A 22071-nucleotide genomic window follows, 5' to 3' on the forward strand; every position below is an offset into this window, starting at 1 on the left:
GACCAGCCCGAGGGTCCACGAGGGATCCGCGCGCCTCTCAGCCCCTGAGGCTAGCCGCACCTCTACCGGCCCTTTGCCCTCGCCCTCCGGCTCAGAGGCGGGACCGAGAGGGGGCGTCCCTCGCCCGCCCAGGTACCTTTTTTAAGTGATGCGGGAGCGCCGGGCGCTGAGAGCGCAGCGCCATGCCGAGCCAGGGAAGCGGCGGGTCGCGACGCAGAAGCAGAAGCTGGCACCATGCGCCTGCCGCCGTGGGAGACCGCGCTGCCGCCTCTGCGCGCTTCTCTAGTCGCCACAGCCGCCACTTACTGCCTGCTGCTCCTGCAAGTGGACGCCTATTTCGGGTCAGCGGCGTTTTCTCCTTTTGACGCGGCTTCGGACATGGGAGCCTCTTATCTAATTTTAATATACATCTTTTCTATCCAGGTGTTCTCTCCCCCCCCGCCTTCCTCTTCCCTCAACTTCCCTTTTTATACGAATTTAGTTTTGTAATGCTTTTCTATTTTCTTTCCTGCTCTTTTTTCCCCTGTCCACCTTCTTATTCTAAGCGATCCCCGTTTCTTTCTTTATCTTTGATTGGATTTCATCTCCCCCTGCGTTTCTTCCATAACCTTTCCCCATTTTCCAAATAATCTCTTTTTCCTTCTCACTTTTTTTGCTCTCTAACCCTAACCCTTTGCTTTCAGATGGCGAAGCTAAGCCGCCTTAACAGGTGTCCGACTGACTTCTGACGAGACAGAGAAAACACGCCTAAAGTTGTCCTCTCCCTTCTGCCCTGTTGATCTTGAATAGTTCATATCCCTCTCTCCTTATCTCTTTCCCTTTCGTTTTCTTTCGTCAAACAAGCCAATCTAAACGGCTGGATACATAGTCGCAATCCTAAACGCTGCCTGGGATTACAGTTCTTTCTCTGCAGCGATCTACGCTTTGAAGAAAGTTGCTGTATCTTAATTGCTAACCAGGCGCAACGCCGGTTTTACAGTTATCCTGCGAATTCTTCACTAACTCAGCTCAAATGTCGGGGGAACCTGACTGGAAATGGCATCAGTTAGACATGCTGGAGGTGATCCTTCACGTCCTTCTCTGTAAACGTTCTTTGCAGCAGATCCTTTGCCAGCTCAAAGCAAGTGCAGATTGCATTTACTAGACTAAAGCGCGTAGTCGATAGAAAACGGATGAGGCTTTATGAAAGACACGAGGGCCAGACCCGACCATATAAACATTGCAAACTTTTTTGGGATGGGGGGAGAATAAGTAAAGGGTTTCATATTAATTTCTCAATATCTATGATTGGGAAGTCATTTAAAACTGGCTTTTAATTGTGTTCCCCCCCCCCCAAATGTGCAGAAAAATCTCCCATGCCTTCCAGGTTTGGGAAATTTTTGCTGAACATACTCCCTGAAATAAGGACCAATTTGGTACATTGTGAAGTCTATCATTTGGTTTGATCTGAATGCGTATTTACTAGGAGTTTCAGCATTGGAAGGGAGGACCAGAAGCCTTGTGATTAAATATACAACAAGTAGTGTATTCTACAAAGTGATACAGACTCTAGTTCTATTGAAATGATTGGGGCAGCTCCTGATTAGTTAGAGCTCCTTATAATTTCAGAGGATTCCTAAACATGTTAAAATCTGGGTCTACATTTACATTTTTACACCTTTTTATTCTTCATTACAAGCTAAAGGCCATGACATAATACAATCTCAAGAGTTTGGGATTATACATAAATGGCACCTTACTGTAAGGAGTGTGAGATGCATATATGTGTGCCTTGCGATGCAGGTATTTGAAATTCTCTTAAGATTTGAATTTCAAGATATTGTATTTGCATAAAAACTTGCATTCTGGCTCAAGACTGCAATCATACAAATGCTTACCTAAAGATAAACACTGTTTTAATTATTGAGACCTATTTACGAAGGATTAAGATTGTATTATATTATTTCAAAAGTTCTCAGGAGATACATCGGTAAAATACTGTATACATCAAATTTCTCTTGATGAGCAATGGAAGGATATTAATCTGTAAGATTCTTGTATAATACCTGAGTTTGCGTATCCATGTACAGTTTTACTTTTCAAACCTCAAGCCTTCATTTTCCAAAACATAAGCAATTTTTTTCATTGGTTTAAATGCTTAACTCTGCCTCACTTCTTAGTTTCAACAATGCAAATGTTGCTATATTTTAGTAAACCAAGAAACAGAGTTCAGTTTGCTAATTGTAAATTTGAGAGCAGCTCATGATGCAACTGGTATTTTTGTCTGTTTAAATTCTTTTAGTCTGTATTAATTTTATGCTTCTCCATTTTGGCAATCTCTACATCCAATTTCCCCCAAATATTCAGGTGCTTTTTTTTTTTTTTTTTTTACAAATACTGCAAAATGAGTTTGCTTGCAAAAGCAATAGTGTCAAGGTAGTTTTCTGATCTTCTTGCAGCACATTAAACTATGGTTTGTTTAATTGTGGTTTCCTAAGGAAACTACAGTTTGTTGAGTTCTAGTTATCCATTAAGACACAAACCGTTGTATACAAACCACATTGGTTGAGTTCACATAATGCTGAGCATTAAGCCTCATTGTGGTTTACTATATTGTATAAGTACATAGGCCAGAGATTTCACATAAATATAGTTTGGGTTCCAGAAGGCTTTATTATGTACTTAAATGACCCAAATGTAGGTATTTTCCACATGTAGCATTTCCCCCATGTTACTTCCATCTCCCCTCCCCCTCCAACCACAAAAGTCTGCTAAAGAGGGGAAAATGGAATGCACAATGTTGCCTGATTAGTTTAGGACTTTAGAATGACAAACTGATCCCATCATCCCTGACAATTGACCATTCTAATGGCAATTGTAGTGTAAAAGATCTGGAGAATACCAGACTGCCTATTTCTAGACTAAAGTACTTCAGAGATCCTTAGTAGCTAGTCTTACTCTTCATTATTAAGAATTATAGGAGCCAATACATGTACTCTTGTAAAGCTCTGATGATTTTTTTTTAAGTACTGAGTCTTGAATTCTAAAAGTTCAGAATGAGGATTTTGAGATTTGAATTGTTTTCAGCACCTCTTCCCAGTTCTGGAGAAAGATGGGAATAGTAAAATGATGAGTAAATTAGCACCAAATCAGGATCTGATCTAAGGATACCAGTGTTATCATGCAGAATTTTATAAAGGTAGCTGCTTCTCTTCTCCTAAGAGATGATTATTACAGTCCTAGTCAAAACTTATAGCAACCTAGGTACTCTCTATATCAGTGATTTTAAAACTTGGCAGCTTAAAGATGTGTGGACTTCAGTTCTGAGAATTCCCTAGCCAGCAGCCCGGCCATCCTTTTAGCATTTTCCAGGTATGTTGGGACTTCACACTTTGAAATGCTGACTGGGAATTCCAAGAGCTGTTAACATGTTGAAGTATGTTGATTTAGAAGACCCTTGTCACAACATCTCTTGCCTGGGATGCTGTGTCTGTCTCTGCCTACATTTCAGAATGAGATCTCAGTCAGCTTTTTCTTTCAGGAAGTGCATGCTCATGTCTCTGCTTTCCCAAGCAAGAGGTAATATGTTTTTTCTCTCAGCTATCACTTCCTTAATGCAAAACAAATATTGATTATTGCTTTAGGTGGATTTGGTTGCTTAAGCAACTTAAGGGAGCTGCAATCTTACAACAGCTGTGTTCCTTTAGTTGATAAAACATTTTACCCCAGTTCTTTATGGGAACAATTACATACTTTGAGTGAGTTTCCTGTTTGTTATAACCAGCCTTTCAATGCAGGGACCAGCCACAAATAAATGCTGGAATTTCTAGATTCTATTTTCTGTTTCTGAAAGTTAACGAATGGGCCTGTTGATGTTCTTTGTCAACACTAGCCAGGTTGGATAGTTTTAAGAGCAAACCTGTAGATTCAAGGAAGATTAGGCTCTTTGTGAGTAATAATACTACCTGCAAAATCATAGACACTTTGCCTTAAATAATGGTTGCTGGGAAATGACAGGAGTGAGCTTCCAGACACATCCAGTTGGCCACTGTGTAACAGAGGATAGAAGTTGTTAAATCAGGGGAGATATCTACCATGGGGCCTGCAGGTACTTACCATCCCAGGTCCTTCCTTGCCCTATGGCTTCAAGAAACTTGGTTGTGATGAGCTCCAATAGGAGTTGCTGTGGACAAGCAGGGCCAATGGAGAAAGAAGTAATTTTTCTCCTCCTCTTATGCTCCAGAACCTATCATTGCTTGGTCATTAGCATCAGTGCCATTTCCAGTTTTCCCTTTCTTCTGTAATCAGTTGGATTGTCTGGAAGGGCAAGGAGGCTGACCACACAATGAAACTGAAACCCTCAGAGTCTCTCAACTTCCTCAGCATCCATTAATTGCTGTTTTCCTCCTCAGGTCTGCTATGATGGAATACAGCTTTCTAAGCCTCCTTTTCTTTAGCCCTGTAACCATTGGTGAGTGGGTGGGAACTGCAGTTGAGAGAGCTTGCTTTCAGATCAGAGAGCTCCCCTGGTGCACTAGTCTCAGGGTATGGCTGCATTACAGGACTTATTATATGATCTGGAGGAGTTGACAGCAGAGGAGGAGGGCAGCATTTTGTTCTATAACCTTGACTCAGAGTTTTCTGGACATATGGGGGGCAGGAACTAAGGCTGACATGGGAGGTGATGTAGAGAGTAAAGAAGATTACCTTGAAAGATATGCAAGATCTGTTACTAGAGTGGTGATGAATGAAAACCATTTTAATTTTACAAGAAACAGCCTACATAAGTGCCTCAGTGAACTCCCTTATTCACTGAAGTAGAAGAAGGAAGATGATTGCATAAGCACATTTGCAAGATTCTGTTATTATAACCAATCTCCATAAGAGAATTTAGTCATTCTGTGGAGTTGATTCTTGGTCTAGTCTACCTAGAGACGTGGTCTGGTCTATCTAGATGTGTTAAACTACAATTCTCTTCATCCTTAGGCAGCAGTGTCCCATAGGATGATAAACTAGAATGAACCTGATATGTTCTGTGGAACACTGCTGCTTGAGGATGAAGGGAGTTGTAGTTCAACACATCTGGAAGTATTAAAAACATCAGCTAAGGCCTCTGAGCCATATGTGACTGGGTCTCCCAACAGTGAAGTGGAGGATAGATAACAAATTGACAGCTATTGATGAAAAGACTTTGCAAATAGCTAGAAAACATTTTTAAAGTAAGGAATTTGGGGCAAAGTGTTGGAGGGTAGACTTAAATTTTAACAGGACCCAATGGACAAAATTCTATGTATTGGAGGGGCCCATAAATTTATATATCACTCCTATTTCATCAAATGAAACAGAGAGAGGCCAACCAGGGCCAATGTTCTATTAAACAATGATTTCTAATATTTTCAAAAAGCAGTGCCATGGCAAATATTTTCAATGTGTTTTGTACTGAAAACATTCAATTTCATTTTAACATTATCCAAATTTGTTTAATTATGTCTCTACAATTATGTTACAATCTTTGTCTTCGCTTGCCCTTTAGTCATATTCCTCTTTTTGTCTCAATCTTTGCTATGCTCTCGCTTTGTTACTGTAGAGTAACATAGCTGCTATCCTTATCACTTGCTTAATGGTTCCCTGGTTGATTTGCTAAGCGAATCTACATAGCTACTCATGTCAAAAAGTGACTCTGGCCAGGTTAGAAGAAATAACAATTAAAACCACATCACAATATAAAGCAGATCAGACAGAAATAACAACAAAAAATAAAACATAAAAAAGCCCCAGGAGAGCAGAAGGACAACCATCATTTACCCTCATTCAACCACCTTGCAGGCTTACCATAGGTAGATGGAAGAACCGCATTTCCAAAACTTTCCAGAAGGCTAACATAGATGGGGCTAACTTTATCTCAGAGGGAATACTGTTCTGGATGGTGGAGGCTACAGTAGAAAAAAAGTTTCCTCTTGGATCCACCAGAAAGATCTCCTTAGCAGTCTGGATCTGGAACCTATTTCTTCTGCAGGACCTGATGAGGCGGTTAGATGTAACCGCAGCAATTTGAATTGTACCTGGAAGCAAATCAACAACCAATGTGTCATTGTGTTGACATAATATAGTTTCTGGAGCAGAGATGTAAGTTTTCCATCCAAGAGGCACACCACATGCAACCACACTCAGCAGCTAAAACTTCCAGATGCTCTTCAGGGGCAGCCCCATGTAGAGTGCATTATGTTAATCCATTCTGGAAGTAACCAGGGCATGAGTGAAACTGAATAGATCCTCATGGTCCAGGAAGGAGTGTAGCTCATGCACTACACAAAACTGTACAAATGTTTAATACAGCAACCAGTGATTAATATCAAAATCAGTTGTCCCTACTTCCTATAGTTATGTTGAACTAAATTTCTCATAATTTACAACAAGCATTAGGAACATAACTTCTTGGAAATTCAGCTAATAACAATAGCTTGGGACTTAGGACAGTTTTTATCTAATCCGAGAAGTACTATTATCCAAATAATTCTATAAATTGATAGCTACAGAAAGTTTATATTGTATAGTAGCTCCCTCCATGCATTATTAATCCTCAAATGATTTGGAAGTTCCTGTCTTCTGTTGGGGTCCTTCTAGTTCATTTCCAAACCGATTGGAGCTCAAAGTGCCCACAGGAAATTACAACAAGGCAAGTATTTAGCTGGTATGTGGGCACTGCATCGATGCAGCTTTTATCTTGGTGAAACTGCGGCCATTTTGTTCTCTGTTGGTTATTTGGAAATTTACTTACTTAATCATTAACCAACATCGTGCATTGGCTGAAAGAAGACCTCTGGGTGGGTGAGAGGGTTTGAGAATTCCACCCTTGGTAGGTGATAACATCTCTTCCTTTTCGTGCTCTCTCAAGACTGGAGGCCTTTTGGCTGCCTGGCGCTAGGCATATGCATGCTTGATTGATCATAGGTTCTGATGAACAACCTGTCCTATAAATGAACTCGGGTCAGGTCCAGGAAATGTCCGACCTCAGGACTGGGTTATATACAGGCAGCAGAGGCAAAATCTTGAGGGCAATAGCCACCAGTGGCATGAGAATACTGGAAGAGATTGGTTTGGAATGATGATGGCCAGGATGGCAGATAAATTATAAAATAAAAACCCAAGAGATTAATGTTCAATTTCCTGGCAGTTTTTCCTCCCTTTTTTTCTTCTATTAATAGGCGACCTTGGAGAATGGGGTTGAGTGAGAAGATACTTGGCTCTTTCTTTACATTTTGTTTTAGAGTCAGAATCAATCCACCTGCTCTTAAAGTGTTCTCTACCCATTAAAACAACACTGTTGGAGGAAAAATGTGTAATGATAAAACCATTATATCCTAAGGGTGCATTTCAATTTGGGGAGGGGTGGGGAATTAAGGGCCAGGGACAGGAGGAGATGGCTCAGAAATATGCAACATGGCTTAGTGTTTGGCACCGAATTATAAGTTGAATTCTCAGTTGTATTTTCTTAGCTGTGATTTTTCACCTAAGCTCTGATATATTGGTAATTTCTTTGAGATATAGAAGGAGTAGCAAGTTTTAAAGACATTTTAGTAGTATCCAAATTTTCTGTTTTTAAGAACAAAACAGTCATGTTTATTTTATTGGGCACTGTTCTTTTATTGGGCAATTTATTGCAATAACTTTCTTTCTCAACTTAGGCTACGAGCACTTGATCCTGTATGAAAAACTGAGTAATTTCCCTAACTTGACAATTGTTCCTTCTATAATATATTAATTTGTGTGGTAACAGATGGAAAGATGATAGAATCATAATGAAATATAATATCAAGAATGCTAGAAAAAGATCTAGGTTCAAAGATCTATCTTCCCAAACCTGGTAAGATCAGTCAGTTTAAGATTTAATTCACAGTTTGCTTTCATCTCTAAAATCTGGCCAATAAAAAGAAACTATGATATGATCTTGATACCATTCCAGTTTGTAAAGATATCATCTAAATATTTCTTATACTATTTCTATTTTATTGCTCTTATGTAGTATGCATATGGTCTAGTTAATGTCATACCAACTAGTCAGCCTTGGTTGATTTGGAAACTAAGCAGGGTGAGAGTAAATCCCAGGATAGTAGGATAGATTGAAATGCCACATTAAAAAAACAAACCTCACCAAAAGAAAAAAGTAATAGCAAACTATCTTTAATGGTGATTTTTGGTGATACCTAAATTCTGAAGACAAATTCCGAGGATATTGATATCATATAAAGTGTGTGTGTGTGGGGGGGGCAGCCTTTGAAATGATTAACTTATTCAAGTTCAGGCTAAATGTTTGTGGATTTTGGGACTTTTTGTATCATGTGAAATCTTCCAACCCCCCCCCCTCAGAAATCCAGTTAAAGAATGTGATTTCTGCTATTTCTGACCGAATCTATTTAATGGAAGTAAATAAAAGTGTAGTTTTTGTAATTCATCTAAATCAGTATTTTTCAGCCTTAGCAGCTTTTAAATTATGTGGTCTTCAACTCCTCAGAATTATTCTTCTATGAAAGAGACACCTCTACAGTATATGGTTTAGTTTTAGTTTTCCTTTTTTCTTTTCTCTAACTAGTGCAAGTACTAGGTATAATTCCTATCACCTTCTATAGCTGATGGTCATTCCAATGAGAAATAATTGGAGACTTTGTCTAATAGCTATAGAGAGCACTAGCTAAAGGAAAACAGTTCTAAAATCCATCCCAACATTTGTTCCCTGTTCAAAATTTTCTTTTATTGAAACCAGTTCTTAAGGCAAACCTTCCTTAAATGTAGTTGAATTTTGACCATAAAGAAAGGGAAACCATCTTCTTTGCATCAAAATGTAAGTAGTAGATTATTTGTACTTCAAGTAAAAAATGAAAGAGTAAGTAAAGTAAATAAAGTTTTTAAAAGGCATATCTACTGGAGGTTGGTCATCTGTTTGCCTCCTTTAACCAGCTTTGCATTCCTAGGGTTATGGGAAAACCCAGGATGCTACACTGTGCTTTCATGTCTTTCCAGAGCTTGGTATAGTATTTGGAGACATCTTTAACTGCAGACTTGACCTCAGAAGTTTCTAATAAGAGTTTAGAACCTCCTTTAGAGTGTAGCCGCTTGGTTCTTTTTATTTTATCTTCCTGCAGTTATTTATATTGCAGCAAATTGTTTTAATAGAAAAAACAAATGGAGGTGAGCATTCAACCCCCAAATTTGTCTGATCATCTCACTTGAAATCTTGCCAAGATGTTTTTCTTTCCTACAGGTGAGGCTCCAAGGTACATCACTATTAATCCATAGACAGAGCTTTTCTGCTTCTTTTGCTTTGTCTTAGATGTAGGATTTTCAGTAGAAGAGCTTCACACCTTCTCCCACCACTCATCAACTGTATAACCACTTCATTTCTCTACATTTAACTCAGCCCTAAGCCTACATGGGATGGGTAACTGAGATGGGCATCATATCGATTATCTGTTAATGCCTAGTGGCAATAATGCATTCTCTGGTTTATCAAGCCAAGCCAAGATTTACTTCTCTTTCTCTTAGCCTGACCGGAAAAGAAACCTTGACTCAGTTTCCACTGCTGGGATCTTCAACAAATCCTGCCCATTGGAAGGCTCACTTGAAGCAATGTGACCTGCTGAGGCTTTCCCAGAAGCAAAAGAGGCTTTGTCGTCGGGAGCCAGGGCTGGCCGAGACTTTACGGGATGCCATTCGGCTTGGCGTCCTTGAGTGCCAGTACCAGTTCCGCAATGAGCGTTGGAACTGCAGCCTCGATGGGAGGGCGAACCTGTTGAAAAGAGGTAAACAGGAACATCTGTTCCATCAGGTTCTGAAACCCCAAAACACCAGAAACTTCTCCACCTTGCTTCTTTCTCTTTGAGCTGTTCAATTCCTTCAGTCATAATTAGAAGCTAGGAAAAAAGGCATCATGGGAGAGATAATTTAATCTTGTCAACAAACCCCCAGAAGCTATAGGCTGCCATTTTTAATTAACTTGGTTTCCTCTTTTTAAATTTTGAATGCAGATAAGAAGCCTTCTTCTCTAGGCCCAAAATATAAGCACTAGGCTATTCGAGTTTTAGTAGGCTGGATAACAGTGGCCTTTTATCTTCCTCTAGCTTGTGATATTCTCTAGGCTTTTAGGAAAGTGTTCTTCCTTCCTGTATGCAATTATTATAGGAGCTAGTTCATACTAGTGGGGAAGGAACAGAACAAACTACTTCTCTTCTGCCAGCCTGTGGAGTTGTCTGCATGGAATTCCTGCTCACTTCTTTTTCCAGATCACTTGTTAAATGTAAGGATGTGATATTCCAATGTTTGCATACTCAGGTATGCTTTGATCCTAAAAGCATGCTGGAACCCAAGCACATTTTATTTGTATTAAACATTTTATACCAGTTTCCATTGCTCAAAGGTGTTTGCAAAGCAATAGAATGTGATTTTTAAAAATATTTCACAATAGCTAGTAGTCTAAGATTCCAATCCTATACACCTTTACTTTGCAATAAATCTAGCTGAGTGATACTTCATAGAATACATGTGCATAGGATTATGTAGCAAGATTTTTTTTTAAAAAAAAAGGAGGATAGCAAAGCAATACTTCAAACTAACTGTTAATAACAGAATGTGCCTTCTCAAAAAAAATTAAGGAAAAATATTTCCAATGTTCACTTTAGTTTCAAGATATTAATCAATAGTAAGATTCTACTTAGAATGTCAGTCTGGTGGCACTGATTAAGGTATTAGATTAGAAGCGGGGAAACCAGACTTGGCTTAGACCATGGGTGTCCAGCCTTGGCAACGTTAAGGCTTGTGGACTCTCACAAGTATTAATGTTGCCAGGGCTGGATGCCTGCCTTAGACGCAGGCACTCTGACTTTAGGCCAGGCACTCTAGTTTATCCTTAGGAAAAAGGGAATGAGAAGCACTTCTGAAAAATTTTGCCAAGAAAACTGTAGGGACTTACCTATGTAGCTTCAGAAGTCAAGACTAACCCAAAGGCATGAAGAAAGACTTCAGCTTACCTTGATTTAATTAAATAACTTTCTAGCAGACAAAACAATAACTTAGTTTCAAGAGCTAAGGACCCCAACGGGATTTACCTTTCTTATAGGAGGGAGCCCATGAAAACCTTAAACTCCTACAGTAGCATAACTGCAGAACTTGTACCAGATGTCTGGTTGAAGCATGTAAATACTATAAGGGCTTCTTGTCCGTATCCCCACTTCCGGCTTAGATTTATTCAATTCTTATGAATAAATGTTCTCCTCACTCCTGCTTGCCTTTGTTTTCCTAGGTTTCAAGGAAACAGCGTTTCTCTATGCAGTGTCTTCAGCAGCATTAACTCATTCCCTTGCTCGAGCATGCAGTGCTGGGCGAATGGAACGCTGTACCTGTGATGATTCACCTGACTTAGAGAACCGCAAAGCCTGGCAGTGGGGTGTGTGTGGTGACAACCTCAAGTATAGCATCAGGTTCCTGAAGAATTTCCTGGGCCAGAAAAAGGTTGGGAAAGATCTGAGGGCTAAAGTGGACATCCATAACACAAACGTGGGCATCAAGGTAAGGGTGAATTTGCTGCAGGATTAGTTCAGGAGAGAGAGAGAGAGAGAGAGAGAGAGAGAGAGAGAGAGAGAGAGAGAGAGAGGGAGAGGGAGAGAGAGGGAGAGAGAGGGGGGGGAGAGAGAGAGATTAACTGAACTCTGAAATACCAGATCTGTATCTTTGTTGGCAGCATATGATCAAAACAGTGGTTTCCACAGTGACATTATACAAGTGATTATGCAACAGGGTAGAATAAAGCAAGCATTTTTAATGAGATGGATCTCTCTTTTTTCTCCCTGTTGATTCTGAGGCTACTTTCTGACTACACATCTTTATAAAATCCTAAATTGACAATCCTAATGCAAATATTGGGTCAGAAAAGCACAAACGATATTTGGAAATCCTTAAAAGTTTGCATGGATAGAGCTTAAGAAGTAGAGAGGATAAATGTACAGGTCTTACAGCAGATTTTTGTTAGCTGGCATCCTCCAGATCAATTGGATTACATGGACCATAATTCCTCCTTCCACCTCACTATATCTTGATTTTTAAAATTGATTTGAACTGTATGGACATTCAGAAAGAATGTAAAACATTTTTTAAAAAGCTGCAACTCTGCAACAAGCATTTTTAAAGAGGTACTTCCCTTGTTTTTTTCCTAAAGGATAATGTTTTCTACATATGTGCATGCCATCTAAAAGCAGGAAACACACCACTTTGTTCAGAAATATTGTCTTTGCATGCAAATCTGATTCTCTGATAAATGATATACATTTAAATGCCACAGTCAGTACAATCCTCTGCATGTTAACTCGGAAATCACACACACTGATTCAGTGGGCTATCATTATCATATGTGTGCGGTATTGTAACCTAAAATAATGAGGAAGCAAGCAGTCACAATGATGTGGTTAAAGGTAGTCCTCATCTTATGATCACAAATTTTGATTAAGTGAAACAATTAAGAGAATTTTCCCCCAAATTTTGCTTTTTTACAAAACCATCAAGCAGGGTAAAATGAACCTTCATGTTGTCCACATTTGCAACATAAATTTGAAATAGTTTTATGCATTCTAGATAATCTTTCTAGAGTCATATACCAAAGGCACATCATTTTATAAATATTCTTTTTTAGATTATTACAAAATTTGAATTTCAGTCCTTTCAACCACATGTTTTCTCACTGTTCCAACAATATATTCTATCTAAAATTCTTAGCCAATTTTTATCATACATTATTTCATTTGTTCATTTCTATGAATTTCAGCAAGAATTTATGCATTTTGGCAATTAAATATTCATCATTTGTACATAATTCAATTTCAATTCCCTCTGTTGCTCAATTCTAACTACCTTAATCTCTTTCTCTTAACTGTGCATACAAAAAAACCTATTGAAAACTAAATCCTTCAGTAACCAGTTGTTTCCCTGATTTCATCTTATATATTCTAGCAACTATTGATAAATTTAATTAATTTTTCTTTATCTACTGTTTCTTTCTCTAAAATGCTTCTTGTGCTGAGACCCATAAAGATATTTTCAGGCACAGTCTGGGTTTATATCTATTTGAAATTCTAGATTTTGATAGTGTCCAAAAGAAGATTCCAACGTGAAATTGCTGAACTGTTTTGTTTAATCAGTATGCATTTCTTATACTTGCAGAAGTTAAATTTGAACAATATAGTTGGTACAATTGGATACATGGACTGTGGACTATATTTTACAAAAGCTTAGGTTGTAATAACTGCTTGGTCTTTAAGATGTACTGTAAGTTGATTTTCTTTGTCTTTACAAATATAAGTTTGTTTATTAAAGTGTTAGATTTCCATTGTGTTTTTCCTGCAGGGCTCAAGATATCTTATGGGAGGGCTCTCTCTTCAGTTTATACATATAGTAACAGTTTTGTGAGGCAAGTAGGCAAGTAGAAAGCATGACTGAGCCAAAGTTACTCCGTGAATAAGGTAACTTTGACTGAAATGGACTTAAACAAGGAGTGTTCCTGGATTCATTGGTGAATTATTTGGAGAAGTCATTACCTGAATGGTGAAATCTGTTTGAATGGATGATCCTGCTTTATAAATTTTCTGATTTCCTTCAACTTTTTCTAACTACTCACTAATAACTCTGTAACATGGCTAATAATATTTTCCTTTCTCTTCCACAGGCTGTGAAAAATGGCCTCAAGACCACTTGCAAGTGCCATGGTGTGTCTGGCTCATGTGCTGTGAGAACTTGCTGGAAACAGTTATCTCCTTTCCATGAGACAGGAAAGCTCCTGAAGCTACGCTACGATGGTGCTGTCAAGGTCTTCAGTGCCACCAATGATGCTATGGGCCAATCAGAGCTTGTGAGCCCCCAGCATCATGGCCGCTTAGCTAAAGGTCCTACTGTTCCACGCCCCACCGATCTGGTTTATATGGAAGATTCTCCTAGCTTCTGCCGATCTAGTAGGTATTCAGTGGGCACGGCTGGAAGGACGTGTTCCCGTGAGGCTAACTGTGACAGTATGTGCTGTGGCCGGGGTTACAATATCCAGACCCACATTGTTACCTTCTCTTGCCATTGCCAGGTGCAATGGTGCTGTTATGTGGAATGTCAGCAGTGCATGCAGGAAGAAGTGGTTTACAGCTGCAAGCAATAAGACACTGGGGAGTTGGAGAACAATGACTAGTTTCCCTTAAGATTGGATGATGACTTGGCTTCTTTGATATAGTAATTTCCACCTTGATATTGGATCTAAAACCTAAAACAGGGGTAATTTGTGCCAGGTCCAAGCATTGGAATTGCTGATTTGGAGTCCAGCAGGCAAGGTGAAAGCATAAAATAAGTGCAAACCAACCCTCGAGACTGACTGCTTCTGCTTGACAGAGTTGGAGAACTCTGCCTAGAAGATGATTAAGGACCTACCTTATACTGCCAGGACCTTGGTTCATCTGTCTTAGGGCTGTTTATTCTGACCAAAATAAGATGTCTTTCTTAACCTGAGGCCTCTTCCAAGTGGAGGAAGTCTGGAATTGAAAACTGAAACCTTAATTGCATGAAGTATGAATAATTTTATCCTGCACTCCCTAATTTTGTAAGTAGCATTCCCTAACTGGAATCTCTGCAGGTAATAACTTCATTTCCAATGGTCATTGGTTATTTTGTTTGGGAATTATGAGGCTTGAGATACAATAAATCTGAAAGCTCCAAGTTAGGATATTGTCAGCCGCAGGAAATCAGGAACCCAAGCAGTTCAAATGAATATTTGTAACTAATGCTCTCTGAAAGAATCTGAACTTATATCAGTCAAAACAAACTTGTGGTAGGTAAAGGTAAACAGATGATGCATTTGACCCCTCCCTTGGGCTCAGCCTGGTCATCTCCTACAGACGTGCTATATTAGACCAAGCAAAATATCTTGTTAAATGCAAAGATCTGAGTAGCAACTAATTATAAATAGCAAAAAGGTAAGAACAGTTCTGAATAGAAGGCAAACAAACCAAAACTTCCCATTTGTTCTCAGGTCCAAAATCATTCTAAGGCATCTTCAGTCGGTAACAATCCTATTATTCTAAAAGACCTACATTTACTGAATCCTGCCCTGGGCCTTCTGGAAAAAAGAAGCTGAGTATCTGGGCAGCTGGTATCTATCTACAGGTAGTCCTTGTCTTATGATCATAATTGAGCTCATAATTTTTGTTGCTAAGCAAAACATTTGTTAAATGAGTTTTGCCCTGACCTTTCTTGCCGCAGTTGTTACTGCAATTATTAAGTAGCAACAAAGTTGTGAATCTGGCTTCCCCATTGACTTTGCTTGTCAGAAGGTCACAAAAGGGGATCACCTGGGACACTGCCACTGTCATAAATGTGAGCCAGTTGCCAAGCATCTAAATTTTGAGTTCGTAACCATGGGAATGCCGCAATGGTCGTAAGTATGAAAAACAGTCATAAGTCACTTTTTTCAGTGCTGTTGTAATTTCAAACAGTCACTAAACGAAAGGTTGTTTGTCAAGGACTACCTATACTTATTGTTTAAGCACTGTGGACCACGACTACCATTTTTACTGAGATAGAAATAAAGCTACTGGGGAAATTCAGGTGAAACTGGTCAACCAAAACTTGCATGCCGATCAAGTTTGTCCTCGATCAGAGAGCTCCAGTGGAACATTATTTATTCCCTGATGTATTTAGTGGTAAGGTCAGTCCTGAAAGCTACATTCTTCAAGGCTGAGACAGAATAAAGTGTGACCGATAGATAAGGTAAGCTTGAGAAAGACCACCAATATTTGTTAAGCCTTTGAGGAGTTGGGAGTTGGGAGGGGGGAAGGGAAATGTATAATTTTAGTTTAGTTTAGTGAAATATCCTACTTAATAGTTATTGAGAGCACAAGTGGAAGATTTAAAGAGGCAAGTTTGGGAACATAAGCACACTCAGTATAGTAATTTCAGTACTTGAGAGGGTGAGAGAACATAACTAATTTGCAATAATTTGAATAAAATAGGAATTAAATTTCCTGGCTTTGATGTCCTGGAATACAAACTTTGTAAAAGCCAAACAACCTCTAGGACTAGAATGGGGAACGCCAATCAACGGATCTAACTTTGCTTGCCAAGTGAACTGCCTGGTCTGCAGTGCTCAAGCAGAAAAGCTCCTCCTGAATTCTGTTCCTTCGTTATTGTCCCATTTTATTTCTCTTGCAACTTTTCTTTTTTTTCTCTCTCCATTAAAAAATGGAAGATATAAACGAAGCTGGCAGATACAGATTTTACTAGTTTTTCTGCCAGGATGGTCCCTGTTTGTCCCTATTCAGAGAAATGGATATTACCAATATTTTCCGGTTAAATCCTCTCTGTAACATCACCTGATCTATTAAACAAGATTAGGAACAGATTAGGGCCTAGAACAGATCCATTTCTCTGGTTTAGAGGATGGCAAGCAGTTTGAATGTGAAATGAATGTTTGGTATAGTGGTTTAGGTACTTCTTTGCTTTGTTTCATTATGTCTTATTATTTTTAGCAAGTATTAAAATTAGAAAATAGCATAGCTCTAGTTTATGTATTCTCCCAAATTGTAGGAATTACTAGAATTCTTTACATTTAAGAACCTTTATAGCATGCTTTGGGGTTAGTTTTCTTTGCAGAATATAGATTTTGTGGAAATCATTAAAATTACTGTTAATAGTAGTATATGATCTGGATATAGAGAGCTAAAAACAGAGTATAAAATATTGAGATTTAGGGTTAAAGGAATAGTAACTGAAAGCATATATTTCATAATCTATGAGAAATTATTTTTCAGAGGATATTTCAGTATTTCAATCTCCCAGTTAAATGTGTCTTAAAAAATAAAAAAATGGAGATTTTAAATTGTGACCTTTAGAGTTGCCATCCACAATTAGCATCTGGGCAACTGATTGAGCAGATCTACAATTTAACTATTTCTGAGTTTAAATTTGCATATATAGAACTAGAAATTAATACAAATAAAGGAGAATGTTAAGGAGAACTAGATACAATTTATAGATATACATATGGGATTAGAAAGAAAATAAATTGAATTTCCTTTTTGGTAACGCATTAAATAGCTACTTTGGTTAGTCACTTGAGAACAGAAGATGGCTGAACTGACTTTGTAAGCCATTAAAAGTGGCTTTGGTGGACTGTGATTTTGGTAGATCACAAGCTGAGTGAGCCTGTATAAATCATTGCTCACTGTGAACCTAAATAAATAAAAAATGATGTGATATTATTATCCTATTAATAATAATATGTGGAAGCTATTGGGGATACCTAGAAAGTTGTTATAATACAAAATGACAAGTTAGTAGACCAAGAGAATATGGATAAAGATTAATGGGTTGCAGTGAAAGAAATGGGTAAAGAAAGAAAGAGCTTGGGTAGAACACTATAGGTAGCTTTGTTTTTCAGTGTAGCCTACCTCCCAGGTTTTCCATGAGTAAAAAATAAAAAGTTCCCTTGAAGGAGTTAAAAAAAAGAAAGAAAAGAAAATAACTGATCTTCTGCACAGACTTTAAATACATAGAATAAATGCAGGGCTAAATCTCCACCTGAAAGGGTAGCCATCACACGAATTTTTCTAATTGCTGTAGGTACTTGGCTGCCAGCCTCAGAATGGTACAAATGCCACATCCTGTCACATAAGGTGTCATAAGCCTAAAAACAATGGGAGATGTTTCAGTTTTGTTTGGTGGTGCTGCAAATATAATGGTAAAGCAGATTGCCTTGTTCTGAGGTTTGTGTGCCTCTCTTTCTATCTGCTTCAGAGACCCCATACATACAGTAGTCTCCATGCTCTACAACAGGGGTCTTCAAACTTGGCCCTTTTATGACTTGTGGATCAACTCCCAGAATTCTTCAGCCAGCATGCCGGGCTGAGAAATTCTGGGAGTTGAAGTTCACAAGTCATAAAAGGGCCAAGTTTGAAGACCCCTGTTCTACAACCTTGGTGGATCCTGATTATTTACTCCCGGATGTCTTGCTCTGAAGCAAGGTGTTAATTGGCAAGGTAATCTATCCTGGTGTAAAAAAAAAGAGCACCCTTGTTGCAGGTGGTACCTCTTGTATCAGTCCTGTACCTATATGCTTGTGAAGCAGTTTTTCATCTAAAATATGGGTGTCCAACCTTTTGGCTTGCCTGGGCTGCATTGAGTGAAGAGGAATTATCTTGGGCTCCATATAAAATATATAATATAGTTTTATAATGTCAAATTTACATAAGAATGTTAATTATTGTGGGCCATGGGCTGGACACATCTGATCTATACTTTTAATGCATGCAGGTGTATAAGAAATAGCAAATGGAATTTGGCACAGAGAACACAAGAATATTCATATATTAACCTTGTTTTAACCACATATGAAGTTAATGATACAACAAAGCTAGATAATTTAGTTCTGCTTCTAGCTACTAGGAAGCTGCTATTGGTGCTATGATGCTTAGTGTAAAAGAATTCCAAGTTTCCACGCTACATTACATATTTGGACTATATGCTCACAACAAGCATATCTTGAATACTTCTCTTGCAAACCCAGTATGACTTTGCCTTATCAGAGTCCTGGTTCATGGGCAAGCTGTTCCTTCTGCAGACAGTCATATTCAATGTGCAAATATTTCCAGGAGGCTGATGTCCCACAAGAGATATTGGAAAGGAGGGGACCAGACTTCTTTGAAGTGCAGACACGGTGAGCACTCTGAATTTTAGAATATCTGAATAAGGCAAATTGAAACCTGCCATCCCCTACATGTGTTGAAACAATAGCTTACTAAATGCTACCAGAACTGTAGTTTTGTTTTAAAAAAATTGGAGAGCACCATGTTAGGGAAGGCTGGTGTAGCATTGTGAACATTAGCCCTTGAATTTGTTTTATTTTTGCTACTGCTTTTCTTCTGACTGCATATACTTGGCAATTCTTTAAATCTTTTATCCAATCATGCACTTGTAAATAAATATTGCAGCTTAATTTTCATTGATGTAGTTCTAATCTGCACAGGATTACCAGCTGGACTCTAATTGATCTTGATTCCCAAACAATCTTCACGGTTATTAAGCATGAGTTGACCCAAGATTTATGCACTAACCTTATTAATCTGTAAGGAGAATATTTCTTGGATGATTCCCGTGGGATTTGGTGAAATTTAGCTGGTTTATTAAAGCAAAACTGGGGGAGAAAAGCATTTGTTCTTCTCCTCACTGACTTCAGAAACAGCACATTTATAAATAAGAGATGGAATAAAATGGATTTATCACACTGAGGCTTTCCGTTCTGAATAATATGACTCTGCAAGTTAGTTATGCTAAATCCTTAGACATGCACAAGTTTGGAACTTACCAACATGCAAATAACGTTGGTTGCAGGCTGCTTTATCAAGTCTTCATCCAATAATTTTGCCTTTTGAATACAATAGCAAAAGTGAGAAATCTGTGTATGTGACAAGAGCCATCTATGTATGTGTCAAAATAGCATGTTGGCACCTCTACCAATATTCCATAGTTGTTGGCAGTGAAAAAGGGATGGGGGGAACAGAATCCATAATCATTAGCAGAATCTAATGACAGAAAAGAATCAGAGGAAAATAATCCATAGAGTAGTATTTCACAGATAGTTTTTAAAGAATACTCTTTTGGTTTCCAACCAGCTTGCAGTTTAGTACTAGCCATTCTGTCATAAGGAAGTGCTTCTTGGAGTTTATTGTTTGCAGTTTGCTGCTACATGTGGGAACTGGAGATGAGGAGAAATACTGTTTGATAGAGCCCCCAAGCCACATAGAGATCATCTGGCATTCTTGTATTCAATTTTTGTTTAAACCCACATGGCTTTTGACTATCAAAGAGAGGGGAAGAACAAAATTCTAACCCAGTATTTCTCAACCCCAGCAAACGTAAGATGTGTGGACTTCAATTCCCAGGATTCTGCTTGCTGGGGAATTCTGGATAGTTGAAGTTCACACATCTTAAAGTGGCTAAGGATGAGAAACACTTCTCTAACCCATCCAAACTAGCTTCCCTGTCCTCTTCCTACACAAGATACTTTGAGCTGTTTATCCCCCCCAACCTGGTTTCTATCTGGTATCCTAGCAGGACAATGAATACTTAGTACAGGTAGCATCCACTCCTGTATTTTAATAGACACTTAAAAGAAATTAGTTAAACAGTTATCACCATATAACATTTGAATGCAAACATGAATCTGTTGAATGAAGCAGCTCTTTTTTTTGCCAGGGCTCTTTCTTGCATTTTAGGCTTTCCCTTTTAAGCAGTTATTACATTTCCTGGATGTAAAGGCAGCAGTTTAGCAATGAAGGTATTCCTCTTTTTATTTTCTCTGACTGAAAATGGATTCTGGATCTCAGCCAGCAGCAAAAACCTTGATGGAGATTTCAATCAGCTCCAGTGCCTGTGACTTGAAAAGGTGTGTGTTCACTTCTCACCCTAATGTTGGAATGAGATGCGTCCTTGAATGGGAACAAATCCATTTTCTGAAATTTTCCAGGTGAGAGTAAGCTATGACGCTATTACTGCCACTCTCCAATCCTGTATATGTAACACATTAATTCTCTGAGGATCGTTAAAATATCTAGGTGAAGAGGATACTATGTAAACAAGTTTTCACGTCATACTTGGGTCACAAATCCTCTGCTTCATAAATGCTGAGTAGAGAATAGCCCACATGCTATAAAGTAGAATTAATAAGATGACTGATTTCTATTATACAACCTTAAAATGTCAAAAAATTACTTTATTGACTCAACAGCATAAATAGCTGACAACTGGCAATCCTGTAAAATACATAGAAGCAGCATTCATACAACATTTTAAGCATATTTAAGTCAATGGCAAGCATATATCTGAATATGAAAACCCAGGCATGTCTGGGTTATGGGGTCATTTACCTGTCCAATGCCTAAGTTTTATCATTGGCTAAGATCACTATCTATGGTTCCTCATGAATAGACCTAGAGGGCACAGTTATGTGGAGATTAGCTCTCTCTTCCAACTTCTGGCACAGAAACAGGAAGCTACGGTATCCATAAAAATGGGTGTCCTCCAGTTGCTTTGTCTCTTTTCTTTCTATTTTCCATCACAGAATCTAAAATCAGCAGAGGAATGCATAGGGTGAGTTGAATCTTCCTTAATCTCATCCACAGCAGTTCTGATCTAATCCAGCTACCAGAGATATTTTTAAAAATTAATTATTGCAAAGTTGTTTCAAACACCAGACCAAATGATTGCTACCAGAATAACCAGGGAAATCTTCTGTTTGGCCTGGATCACCAGACAAATACTTAAACCAGACTTGGTTAGAACTGCCCCACATTTTCATTTAAGTTTCATTTCAGCTCTTCGGGATTCTATTACAAGGTCTTGAGTGGCGGTAGAAGATGGTATGAGGTACTGAAGTACAGAGCTGACTATATGCCCACTTCTCCTGCACTGCCCTAGTTAAGCTTAGCAAATCTTATAGAGCAATGGGGATATCTTATTCTAGAGCTAAAGTTTAACGTTCAATTCCAAAGTGGTAAATTTTGGGTGCAGATGGAGAACCATCTGATTCTCTACTTCAAATAGTACTATGTAACGTGGCCTTACTCTTCCATAATTTCTCATCCATTTATTTTATTAATTTGTAGGGTGGGATAGGGCAGAAGGGAACCCTTTTATAAGCACTAGGAACAAATTTTTAAATTTGGATATCTGCACAGCAAAGTAGAAAATTTGGTAAGAAGACAAAAATTGAAAAGGAGCAAACAATTTCAGAGCAACACATGGTGGCTACTCCATGGTATTTTGACCACACCAACAGGGAAACCTTGGTATATCTTTGTTACATTAACAAATTATTATGATTGCAAAAGAGATTCTGTGCTGGAGCTTTATTTCCTACCTCAAAATGTATAACATTTGAGCATATTTATATTATTTATGGGTCTTGTACATTTTTCATAACATTTGTGTATTGGGTTGTTGAAATGTAACACTATCATACAGTTTATGACCTTTAAATAATACACAACTTCAGTCTTTCATTTTTAATGGGAATTTATTGCT

The 22071-nt window shown here is 38.4% G+C and overlaps 1 protein-coding gene across 1 annotated transcript; it reads left to right on the forward strand.

Annotated features, from left to right (window-relative positions):
• The first annotated feature begins 234 nt into the window (after positions 1 to 234).
• On the forward strand, positions 235 to 14205 carry WNT9B (Wnt family member 9B). Its single transcript, XM_015832188.2, has 4 exons — positions 235 to 341; positions 9520 to 9776; positions 11273 to 11538; positions 13685 to 14205. The coding sequence occupies exons 1-4, from the start codon at positions 235 to 237 to the stop codon at positions 14159 to 14161; spliced, it is 1107 nt and encodes a 368-aa protein (XP_015687674.2). The 3' UTR covers positions 14162 to 14205.
• Positions 14206 to 22071: the final 7866 nt, after the last annotated feature.

The sequence above is a fragment of the Protobothrops mucrosquamatus genome, unplaced genomic scaffold, assembly GCF_001527695.2.
Source record: "Protobothrops mucrosquamatus isolate PMUCROS unplaced genomic scaffold, P.Mucros_1.0 scaffold1, whole genome shotgun sequence".
In the NCBI taxonomy this organism is placed as follows: Eukaryota; Metazoa; Chordata; class Lepidosauria; order Squamata; family Viperidae; genus Protobothrops; species Protobothrops mucrosquamatus.